This window comes from Ovis aries, chromosome 11, assembly GCF_016772045.2.
Source record: "Ovis aries strain OAR_USU_Benz2616 breed Rambouillet chromosome 11, ARS-UI_Ramb_v3.0, whole genome shotgun sequence".
NCBI lineage: Eukaryota > Metazoa > Chordata > Mammalia > Artiodactyla > Bovidae > Ovis > Ovis aries.
Genome location: NC_056064.1, coordinates 52,585,586 through 52,597,839, shown reverse-complemented (window position 1 = coordinate 52,597,839; position 12,254 = coordinate 52,585,586). Strand labels below are relative to the sequence as shown.

General features: G+C 59.1%; 1 protein-coding gene across 14 annotated transcripts in view; it reads right to left on the bottom strand.

Annotated features, from left to right (window-relative positions):
* RBFOX3 (RNA binding fox-1 homolog 3) overlaps window positions 1-12,254 on the bottom strand; it is a 434,098-nt gene that overhangs the window by 73,382 nt on the left and 348,462 nt on the right. For 10 of the 14 annotated variants that reach the window (XM_060395811.1, XM_060395817.1, XM_060395809.1 and 7 more), the window contains exon 1: window positions 10,054-10,243. The exons of the other annotated variants lie outside the window; for them this stretch is intronic. In XM_060395811.1, coding sequence (XP_060251794.1) covers window positions 10,054-10,158 — 105 coding nt within the window. In that variant the 5' untranslated portion in view covers window positions 10,159-10,243. Of the gene's footprint in view, window positions 1-10,053; window positions 10,244-12,254 lie in introns of those variants that run through there. 14 annotated transcript variants of the gene reach the window in all.

The following is a 12,254-nucleotide window of genomic DNA, read 5'->3' as shown; positions in this document are numbered from 1 at the left end:
ACGTTGCAATGAACATATTTTGGATTGGGTGAAATACACTATACTATTAAAACAAACTTCACCTGTGTCTTTTCACGCTGGCCGACATGGCTACTAGAAAACTCAGCGTTGCACAGGCTCCCGCCGTACCTCTACGCTGCTCTGTGCTGGAGGCTGGCAAACTTTTCCAGCAAATATTTTGAGCTCTGCGGGCCATATGGTTTCTGTTGCATCTGCTCGACTCAGCTGCTGCGACGTGAAAGCTGCCACAGACAGCGCGTAAACAAACGAATGTGGCCATGTTCCAACAAAACTTCTTCTTTTTTTTTTTTTTTTAATAAAAACAGACGGTGGGATGGATTTGGCCCAAGGATCCCTGTTCAAGATCACTGGTTTCCAGACTTCTGAAAAGGACTACTTTGTGAAATGTATTTTTAAAAAGAGGGGTGGTGGAGGATTTGAGTTGCCAGCCTTTTATTTTACCAAATAAGGACATTGAAAATGTGAACAGCGAGCGTCACTGTCACTTACTTAAAACAGACACTTCACACACTAAAGTGAATAGGTTCATCTTTATGAGAAACGTCACTATGCTTAGATTTTCCATTTTCCCACTTTGCCAGGGGTAGGTGGAGACTTTGTCAAGGACACAGCCCATTGGTAGACTGGCCCCAGGAGCAGTGGGGCTCTGAGACCTGCAGCCAGAAGAAGGATCTGAGGGCCACCCCATCCATATCCCTCCAAAACACACCAAGTTCTGGAGCCACGCGACTCCCCCAGACTCTCCCAGCTCCACGCCGATTCCGACACTGGAGGTTTACAGGGAACCCAAGGTCTGCGTTTTCCACTGGCTCCCCATACTGCCAATCCGTAGACCAGACTTGGAGCAGCGAGGCCTAGAGCTGACTTTCGGTGATGATGGAAAAGTTCTGGATCTGCCCAGCATGTTAATCACAACACTCGGGGAGCATAGAGCCCTGGAAACGTGGCCAATCTGAGTGGAGAGGTGCCGTATGTGTAAACCCACACCAGATTTCAAAGACTTGGTACAAAAACAAGAATGCAAGCTATCTCATTAAGCGTTTCATATTAATCATGTCATAGCACAATATTTGGGATATATTGGGCTAAATAAGGGCTTCCCAGGTGGCGCTAGTGGTAAAGAATCTGCTTGCCGATGCAGGAGACGCGGGTTCGATCCCTGGGTTGGGACGATCTCCTGGAGGAGGGCATGGCAACGCATTCCAGTACTCTTGACTGGAGAATCCCACGGACAGAGGAGCCTGGGGGGCTATGGTTCCATGGGCTCGCAAACAGCCAGACATGACTGAAGCAACTGAGCACGCAGGCATGGGTTAAACAAAATGTGTTACTGAAACCCATCTCACCCGTTCCTTTTCAGTTCTTTCAAGTAGCTGCTAGAAAATGAAACTTTCCCACTGGCTGGCACTACGTATTTTTACTGGACAGTGCTGCTCTAGGGCTTCTGAGGCAGAGAACCGGTCAGCCTCTGCTGCATTCCTCTGACGACAGGGAACTTACCACATCACATAACAACTAGAGCAAAAGCTGCAAGGTGCCAGTCAGAAGCATTCTTTGAGATTTTTCTTTAAACCCACTGCCTGTTCCCACCCTCTGCTCCTGTCCAGGCAGAAAGGGTCTGTTCTCCCTTACATGCCAACCTGCCGACCTCAGCCGAGATCTGGGTTGAGTCCCTACGTGCCTTTAGCTGAGCCTGCTAATCACCCTTCGCTGAACACACCACGGTTCGGCAGTAACTTGCCTCCTAAAGTACGACAGTTGGGACGGGAAACCGCACACATTCGTCCTCCATTTCTAACCCCACTTCCAGGTCTGGGCAGCCCTGGCCTGGTCCTGCTTGCTCGCGTACTGAAGAGGGAGTGAGGCCCAGGAGGGCGGCAGGTCGGGCAGAGCGGCAACCGGAACTTCAACGTTCCCGACTCTTAATCCAGGCCCTCCCCCAGCAGGCCACTCCCCGCAGCTCGAGTCAGAGTAAGTTGCACACCACCCACCTTCTACAGGGACCGGTTTCCCAAGGGCTCATCCTGGGACCCCCTGGCACACCTGTCCCAGGCCCTGGACACGCCACACATGGTAGCTGAACTGCTCGACTCTCTTCCGGCTTCTCAACACACACAGCCCCACACGTGCACACACACACCACACAACCCACACGCACACAGTATACAACCTCACTTACACACACACACTTGATCCCCTTAGCACAGCACAGGGGCAGATGATACCTGTCCAACTGAGACGGCGCCCAGGGAGCCGTGATCTGACCACAGGGCTCTCCCGGGGAGGGGGACAGCATGTGTTCCTGGCAGAGCACAGCCAGTGCTCCCGGTTCGGCTTAAGTGCTCGCTGCCCTCTCAGGGGGACCTGCTGCCCTGCCACTAGGCCTCCACTGCGTGTCCTTCACGTCCACCTCCACCCATCACCATTCTAACCTGCCTTTCTGTGGACCCACCCCCTCCCCTGGGCACCGGAACAAGAGCTCCATGAGGGCAGGGAGGACGCATGACTGGGCAACATGCAGGGGCCCCTGGTGCTGCTTCTGGACGGTACTTTGGCTCAACCCTCAGCATCCTGCCACTGATATCCTGGCTCTGCACACGAGCCACAAAGGCCCCGAGAAGCCAGAGTGCTCTAGGCCAGAGGGCCAGTCATGGCGGGACCCAGGACAGCCAGTGTCTGCCCCCAGCCGTGCCCCCTTCTGGGGTGATTCAGGGGGACCTACGGCTGCTCCAAGGCTGGTGCGGGGCAGCTCCTCTCTGGGCCACCTGGTGGGGGTGACCCTGGGGGTCTACGAGGGACTGGCCCCGCACCAGCTCAGGAAGCGAGACAAAGCAGCCTCCTCCGGCTCGGGGGTGGGGGGCGCTCAGCGGTCAGCCCTCTCCCGCGAGTCCCTACTGCGGCCCTGGACAAGCTCCCACGGTCAGACGCGGAGCTGACTCACCACGCCCGGCACACCCGAGCCGCCCACTGGGGCGATTAAGAGGCTAGACGCCATGGCTGGGTGGGAGACTCCATGCCTGGTGATGGAGCAGGTATTGGCTGGGGGTGGGGGAGAGAGTAGGGGTCTCTGCACCTGTAGAAGTCCTCTGGAGGGGAAGGAAAGATGGCGTAAAATCCCAACCGAGAAGCTGGACACAGAAGCCCTGGCCGCAAAGGGAAGACACTGGCTGGTTCCCTTCTCAGACCACCCGGCCGGGCTCTGGACACACCCTCGGAGCCAGAAGAGGAGAGCTGTGTGCTGTTTCTGGAACCAGTTCTCTCTGGTTGAGTGGGGCCTGTGAGCCCCAGGAAGCAGAGGACAGGAGGCTCTTATTCTCAGCTCTACACCCAGGGCCCACTGCAGAGCCTGGGACACACAGCTGCTGCATGAATAACACGTGGCTGCTGACCCTCCTCCTCCTTCTCTTTCGACTTCCTGAGCTGCTCAAGGGTCCCCGGGGTGCAAAGACCTTGCCTGCCCTCCTGGGGCTCCTGACTGCTCAGAGGCTGCAGACCTGTCTCTGTGGTAGCTGTGGCAGGTGGGCTGGCCCCAGAGCCACCCATGGGGCTCCCCGGAGCAGCCGAGGCCTCCCGCCCAAGTCCAAGTCCCAGCCCCACCCAGTCTCCTTCCAGAACCGGATTCACTCCCCCGGGGACCCTGGACACGAAGGACCACAACCAGCTGTGATGGTGACGCAAAAGGCTGGAGTCAGTCCCGTGGTCCCAAGGAAATGCAATTTGTAACGCATGCGCAGCCCCGGACGGAACCATGTAACAGTCTGGCTGATGGGTTGACAGGTCATGGAGGGGGCTGGCCAGAGTCTGGGGGAGGAGGAGGGGCTGGAGCCCTTGGGAGGAAGGCAGGGGCAAAGGGGAAAATGGCACAAGTGGATACAGGAGAGGCGAGAACATAGGCTGGGGGGAAGGAGAGGAGAGGGCCGCAGTGCCCCAGCAGCAGAGAATATTCTAGGGGCAGCCGCTGACCCTAAAGTGGACGGGAAAGGCTGAGGGCTGGAGGAGGCACGGAAAGAGGTGCTGGAGAAGAGGCATGAGGAGGGTCAGCAATGTGCAGCATTGCTGGGGTCCCCAGGGGTCCGGGGTGGCCGCCAAGCCCCCTCTGCAGGCCAGTAGTGTATTGCTGCCTCAGGGACCTGGAGGCGACTCGGCACTGGTCACAGACAAGCCCCCAGCTGCTGACCTCCCTCCTGACACCCGCCCTCCTGTGAGAGACCATTGTCTTTGGCCCGGGTTCAAGTTGGGTGCCAGGTGCTGCCCCAGAGCTGGCTCAAGGTCCTGCCAGCCTCCCCCTCCCCGCCCCAGGAACCTGATACTCTGCTCCGAGCTGCCTGCGGGTGACCGTCCCCAGGACCGAGGACAGGAGACAGAGGGCACTTGGGTCGGGACCTCAGCCTCGCCTCCTCCACTGGTGGTGGCATTCTGTGACCCCCCGCCCCCAAGTTGTGGGGCTCAGTGCCTGTCTGCTGGTCGGGTGGGCTGTGGGCATCTGGCCATGCCAGGGGGAGAGGAGAGGCTGCAGGCGAGGTCTGCTGGGCTGCAGTGTTCTTCCCTGCCCTCTGCTGACCTCCCAGCATGCCAACTGGCTGTCGGCCTCACCCATGCCCGCCAGCCCTGCTCCTCTGCCCCAGGAAAGCCTGTCCCTGGCCCCATGCACCTCACCTCTGGGCAGGGAGGCCCCAGAGCAGAGTTGGGGGTCTGAGGCTACTCAGCTCTGCCCAGTCTTCACACGCTGCTGGGTCTGACCCTCCTACCCGAGGTGACCCTCCATCCGCGCCCAGGGCTGGACCCCCGACTGGCCACCACTCTTTGCCACACTCATCGCCTGTGCAGCCAGACATAGCAACTTGCTCCATGCTCTTCAGAGAAACCCACTCACCCCGAGGAGCAAGATACAGCAGGCCAGGCCCCTCAGGTTTCAGAGGCGGCTTGCTTCCATGTTCCCCAACTCAAGACTGCAGCTGCCTTACTTCTCCTTTGCACACAGTGAGGAAAGCGGCTGGGGGGTGGGGGAGGCTTGCTCCTCACCAGTGTGTGATTTCTGGGGTCCATCTGCCTGAGCTAGAACCCGGGCTCTGCTCCTCAGGGGCTTCACAAGTTAACTATTACCTAACCTCTCCGTCAGCTTCCCAGATGGCTCAGTGGTAAAGAATCTGCCTGCCAATGCAGGAGACCTGGGTTCAATCTCTGGGTCAGTGAGGGATATCCTTCCTGGAGAATGGAATGGCAAGTCACGCCAGTATTCTTGCCTGGAGAATCCCATGGACAGAAGAGCCTGGTGGGCTACAGTCCATGGGGTTGCAAGAGAGTCGGACACAACTGAGCAGTAAATAGCATCAACAAAAACCTCTGCGCACCTCAGTTTCAACTATAAGACGTACACATACACTCAGCGGATTCAGGAACAAACACGCGCTGCCAAAGAGCAAAAACTGGGGAAGAACCCACAGAAATAACTGAGTTACTTGAACAACCAAACGAAGCCAGAGTAAGCTGGTCTCCCCCTAAGGTTGGATGGTTCAAGGCACAGGCAGCTAGAATAGAGCCATCCCTGGACCACAAGGATCCCCTGGGGCGGGATGGGGTGGGGTGGGGTGTGGGGCTTAGTTTAGAATGAGCGTCATGAGACCTCGACTACTGGTCTGATGAAGTTCTCCAGTTCATGGGATAATTTTTAGGATATGGCAGCTCTGGCCACCGGTACAGACCTCAATAGCCTGTACTTTTGAAGATGCAGGTGGAAAGTTGCTGTTCCGTGTCTGTTCCTGTCCGCTGGCTGGGGAGTACTCACAGGTACGTTATGTCACCACGAACAAGCGTGTCTCGGATGGGGTCCTTGGAATTGCACCACGGTGACGTGCCAGCAGCCCGGGAACAGAGGCGAGATGCCCAGGCGTGCACAGAAGGTGCTGCCTTTGCTACGGCAATTAATCCTCAGTAAAAATCCCGGTGACTAGCAGTGCTGCTACCCCAAAGAGAATGATTCTTAATAAGAACAGAGCTTCCTAACCAACCTCAAAACAGACCCTAGAATTCCCGGGCTTCCGCAAGGGGCCTTCAAGTTCCACACCCCAAAGAAATGCTTTTTCTACCAACTCCAAGAAGTAATCTGTCTTCCATCAAGAGGCTAGTGGGACATGGTGTGTCCCACCATGTCCTCTGAGGAAACTTCTGGTGACCAGCAATGTTCACGCCAACGGCTACCAAAGCTCTCTGTGATTTCACCTTGATTAAGGACGTAAAGACGACAAGATGGGCACAGTTCTAAATACAGCCCCTTGGGAAGACCCCAGGTGCTCAACCCTCCAGGGTCTGGTCCCTCTCTGACCTGCCAGCAACCTGCCAAGCACAGTTCCCACCTCTCTGTCACCAAAGCTCTCTTTTAGAAAACTTCAGGCACTTAGCATTTCTCTCTCCCCCCGAGTGATTCCCCGGCTTCCCAATTGGATGTAGTGATAATATTTTCTTTCTTAGGACTCTATAGCTTAGTAATAAGTGATTACCATGACAAAAATTCTCATTCTGTGGGGTTGGGGGTTTTTCTTCCCACTCTCTATAACTTTCTTCTACTGGAACCCAGACTGACCCCCCCCAAATCCCCTGGGGAGACTTGCTGACATTCTGGATTCCTAGTGAGGTCCTTTTTGCTCAGAAAGATGCTGAGTAGCAGTCCCACCCTTCGCTGGCAGCAGTGTACCAGGACGACAGTCTCTCTGTGTCCCATCCCTGGATCCTCATTAGGGACTGGATGTGGGGGACCATAGCCCTGGGCTTTGGACGAGCCAGGGCCCCCAGGTAGCAGGCTGAGAAACCTGGCTTTGTAGGGGCACAACCTGAGAGAGGCTGAGGCCGCTCGGGTGAGCTCTGATGGAATACTGGAGCCCAAACTGCAGCCGGATTGCTCCTGGTGCTGGGTGACCTGAAGTCCTGCCTTGAACTGTTAGAACTCTGAAAAATACCAGCACAGCTGAGAGACTGACAGGAGGGATGCCTGACAACAAGCTCCTCGAATTAATTATAGAGCCGCTGCGTCTCAGAGGGGACCCGGCCCCGTGCTCCGCACACTCGGGGTACAGCCCATGCTGTGAGGAAAGGTTGATGCTTAAATGGAAGAGAGAACAGAATTCTCCTGGTGGAGGTTTTATTTTCGAATTTCCAGTTCGAAAGACTCTATGTTTCAGAAGCTTGCCTGTTTAAACGCGCATCTTAATGCGCCGAAAACTACGTCTCTTGTCTTGCTTGATTTCACGTCTTTTGCTCCTGTTCTCAAACGTGTGTTGAGATTGAATACACAGCCTGCATATGGCACCAAGGCTCACTCATGCGGAAGCCCTGCAAGCCCTCGGCGGGATCCTGCAGGGGAGGCCAGCTCCTGGCCAGGGCCACCCTGAGCCCCTCTGCCTCCCAGGACTGCCACGTTCAGGGGACACAGGAGGCTGTCTCACTTCAAAGGTGGTTTGGAACGTGTGGGGTCTTGAACTGAACGCTCTTATTTGTTTGCTGTTGGTCCTGGACCACCAGAGCTGCCTGTGCTCCTGTAAAAGTGTGTCCCCACAAACAGCCAGGAAATGGCTGCGTTCTAGATCTTTCCCAGTCCACTGAGACACACGGCCCTCTCCTGTAGAACAGCTGTGAAGGAAACTGGCTGCTTCATAGCTTGGCCCAAGGTGCACACTCTGGCTTTCCCACAAACAATTCCACTCGTGGCTGATGCCCACATGGGATGGGTCTGTCTCGTCTGCAGTCTTTTTGCCGTCCCCCTACCCCTACAGAAAGCTCCACATGCTACCCGCGGGGGACACGTCCACTCACCACTGGAGGAAGCGATTGCCTTGGCCCCCGGCCATTTTGGTGCATTTACCCCAACTATGAGCACTGTTCTGACTTCATCAAGACGACGCAAAATGTTTGTCTGGCATTTTGGGAAGGCATGCCGCTACTTCATCTTAAGTCAACCTCCCATTCAGCCTGGGAGGGACGGTCTTTTGCCCTCTATCTCAGAGGAAAAGCCTGAGGTTCAGAGAGGAGAAGTGACTTGCCTAACAGCCAATAAGCTGTGGGTGGGTCTCCATTTCTACATTTTACCCGTGGAAGCCTTTTCCTGAAGCCCAGAGCATGCCTGTCAGGGGGCCTGGGGTTGAGGCAGATCCTGGCTACCTGGAATGGCCGGTCCCATGACCACCTGGGAGCGTTTCAGAAATGCAGACCCACAGGCTCCACCGCAGAGATGCCAAAGGACTCCTGCGCTCATGGAAGTTTAGGAGGCAATGGGAGCCTGACCTGCGGGGTGGGCCCGCGAGGTCGCACCCTGACCATCTGTGACTCAGTGACGGTGGGGAATTCTGGGAGTCGGCCCCGGCCTGGGCTTGGATGCCGGCGGCCTGTGGGTATGGGGGCCCTCTTAGCGGCTCTTGTTGCCACTGGGCTGCGTCCAGGACTGCTCAGACATCATAGGTGGTCCTAGGGAGGGTGAGACCAAGGACCAAAGGCTCTGGGGCGCAGGCTGCTTGAGACCACCCCCTGCTCCAGATCTGTCCCCTCCTTTGCAGTTGCTGACATTTGGCAACTCCTGCTGCATGAATACTCATAAGGGGCCAACCCAAGCACCCAGCAGCCTCAGGACACAGCCGAGGACCCCAACTTTCTCTACTGTGTCCCCAGCTCAGGCTGGGCCACCTCCGACGGCTCTTTTTTGGCCCCCTGGAGAGCCCACAGAGGTACCAAAGAATAAGAACCCACCATCCAAAGGCCCTGTTCCACCTGGACCTCTCTGTGTCTCCAAGAAACACACACTTCTGCCATCCTCCCTTCAAACACACCCCTGGAAGATGTGGTGGAGGCACACAGTCACTTAGGCCTGGCCTGACTCTGACCATCAGCCTTGGGGTGGCACCCTCTGCCCTCAGCCTGCCATCTCTTCATCCCGCCCAGGGTACAGACCTGGTCCTATGGGAGCCCTCTCTCTGGGTCACGCAGGCCCTAGGAGGGTCGGCCTGAAGCTCCCCTGGCTTCACCATCTTCCCCCTTCAAGCCCCAGGCCTCCCCAAGCAGTCACCTCGACCCTGCAGGCCCAAGCAGAGGGTGAGGGTCCTTAAGAGAAAGAAGGCAGCCTCACAGCACCGCGGAGTGGGGGGTGGGGGGGGGGGGGGGGGGCGGGGAGGGCAGGTCGGAAGGTGTGGGCAGCTAGGGCGGGTTAGGCAGGGTACTGCAGCCCCCAGCTGGCTCTGGACAAGCTGGCACCGGGAACTGCAGCCCTGAGAGACCAAAAGGGGCTGGAGGAGGCGAGGGAGTCCCCTGCTCTGTCCCCAGTACAATGTTCCCACTGATTCCGCACTGGGTGGGATCATAGGACTCCCGCCCCCCATACCACGGCCCAGCAGGCAGCCGGCAGCTTATGTCCTGTGCGCACCTCCCCGTGGATCGTCCTGGGGATTTGGGGGCTCAGAGTCCCTTGGTTTCCAGCACCCCCCTCGCCAGCCCGAGCTTCCTGCGCAGCCCCGCAGATTGCAAAAGTCTGGCCCAGCCCCCTCCCCGGTTGGAGCTCCAGGGGCCTCCCTAACCAGCCCCACCAGGCGGGTGGCCCGCCTCTCCCGAGGCCCGGCGCGCAGTCCCCGCTGCAGCAGAGCTCCGCGCCCCCATCGTCGCCTCCGCGCGGCCCCCTGGCATTGCCGACCCGCCAGAGAGGGGCCCCACGGCCCGGCGCGAAGTTCCCCAAAGTGACCAGGGCGCCGAGAACCCCTGCCCCCTCCCCTCCCCTCCGGCTTCCCCCGAGACTCCGCCCGCCGCCCCCTCCCGTGCCTTCGGAAAAGTTGCGAGCGACGCCCCAAACTCCAGCCCCCGGCCCCGCGCCGCGCGCGCCCCAGGTGCCCCCGCGCTCGGCCGCCGCGCAGGGGCGCAGTTCCCCCCACCGGGCCCCGGCGCCATGACGCGGGGAGCGCAGCGGGGCCCCGGCGGCGGCGGTGCGGAGGCGGCCGAGTGCGGGTGTGGGCGGCGGCGCGGGGCGCACGTGCGCCGGGCCAGGGGCCGGGGGCCGCTTACCTGTTGGAGGTAGAGGAAGGCGGGCGGGCAGGGCGCGGAGTGCGGGAGCATGCTGCCGGAGTTGGACAGCAGGAGGCAGCCCGAGTTCGCCATGGAGCACAGCATGGGGCGGCTGGGGGGCGCCCGGCGGCCGGGGAAGCTCTGCGCTCGCTGCGCGGCTCGCACCCTCCGCGCGTCCCTCGGTGTGTGCGCGCGCCCTGCCTCCCGGGCGCCCTCTCGGTCTCCTCCTCCTCTTCCTCCTCCGGCCCTCCCCTCCCCCTCGTGGCGCTCTTTAAGAGGGAGGCATGGAAGGAAAGCGGCGCGCCTCTGCCCAGTGCTCCCCTGCTCGGGCGGGGACGCTGGAGGGAGAGCGCGCGCGAGAAGATGGCAAGGGAGGCTCTATGCGCGAGAGAATGGCTGAGGGGGAGCCGGGGAGAGGGAGTCCGTCACTTTGGAGCCACCGGAGCCCTGTCTGCAAACAGTGGTGCGTGTGCGTGTGTGAGTGTGCGCGTGTGCGCGCGTGTGTAGCGGTGGGAGGGGGAGTCCCTGGCGTACTCCAACATCAAACAGCCCCGCGCGGAGGGAAGAGAATCCGGAACGACGGCACAACCGCTGATCGCACACTTAACCCCTCGCCCGCTGGCGCCCGCGCGGCCAGCCCTCGCACCCTCCCGCGGGTCTCTCCGCTCCCCTCCTCCTCGTCCCCGCATCCAACGGCCACTCCCGGCTTTGGGGTCTGGAATCTCCTTTTGCCCCCCGCTCTGTCCACCGGCCGCTGCGGAGAGCAGGAGCCGCTCTGCCGGCTCTGCGGCCCGACCGGAAGGCGCTTGGTGCTGCTTGGCGTTCGGAGAAGCGCCTCTTCTAAGGGAGGCCGGCTCAGTGGCGGGGATGTCGGTGATGTAATGAGGGCATCTACGCAGAGGCTTCCTCGCTGGAGAAGCGTCTCCCGCTGCCCGGGGCTTGGAAACCCGACTGGAGCCCCTGGGAGCCTCTCCGGCCCTCCCGCTGGCCCTCGGACCCCGTTTATACCCCAGCCCTGCCCCAGACACATGGCCTTGTGGACGCTAATTACACGGGGGAGGGCGGCAAGGGGCAGTGGCTACAGCCGCATCCTCCCCTCCCCGTATCCAAACACACTGGACTTGGTGTGCGCACATCAATGGAGCCCGAGTGCACAATCAGATCCCTGACCCCAGTCCTCGCCTGGCAGAAGTCTTGACTGTGCCCTGCACCGTGACAGGTGTGTGTGTGTGTACATATGTGCATAAATCTGCAGCTTCACCATCCACACACGCACACACTCGGGCCTGCCATGGGTCCACACTTGCCCGATGCCCCCTGACCAAGTCCAGTTTACCAGGACAAGCCACAGGTGAGCATGGCTGTGAGAGGGACAGCCTGCCCCTCACCGCTGTTGGAGGCAGAGACAGCAGGGCCCATACCCAGCCTCTTGCTCCCACTTATGTGTACTTCCTCCGGGCAAGGGGCAAATCCCAGAGACCTAGTACCGATTCTGGACTCACCAGTCCTGTCTAAAGACACCTGAGATTCCTGTGCTCTTATTGTTGGGGAGCAAGCCCTACTCTGGAGGGAAGCAGTGCTGGGACCACCTGGCAGTTAGGAAGGCCCACTCACTGGCTTGGGAGTCCAGTGGAGGCACTTGCTGTGTGATCTTAGGACATTTGCTTGTCCTCTTTGGGCTTTGATTTCTCCCAGCCTGCTTGGCTGATGTCTGAGACTTAACACTTGCTGCAGGATGTGTCTATGAGGGCCATTTAGGAAGAAGCAGCAAGGAGGGGCTGTTGGGGGAGGTGGCGGGGGTGGATACTGAGGTTGGGCTCCCTACAAGCCATTTGGGAAGAAGCTCAGCTTGAACACATCTGGCAGGGGTGTGCCCCTTGGATGCCCTTCTTTGGGGCACCCTTGTCCCTTGAATGAAACACTTCCTGTTCTTCCTCCTCTAGGAAGGAAAGGGCCGGACCACATCTGGCAGGGAGGCAGACAGAAGAAGGGCTGAGAGTCAGAGGAGAGGTGACGGTGGCAGAGCTGGCTGTCATGTTGGGTACCATCTTTGTCTGGCCTTTCTTTTGGGGAATCCATCACTGGGCTGATCCCAGAGGTGGCACAGAATGGGGATGGGGGCTATGGACTTGCAGAGACCACCCCTGCCTTCAGGCTGGGCAGGTTATTAACTTAGCACCCCAGAAAAGGCACCCCTCCAG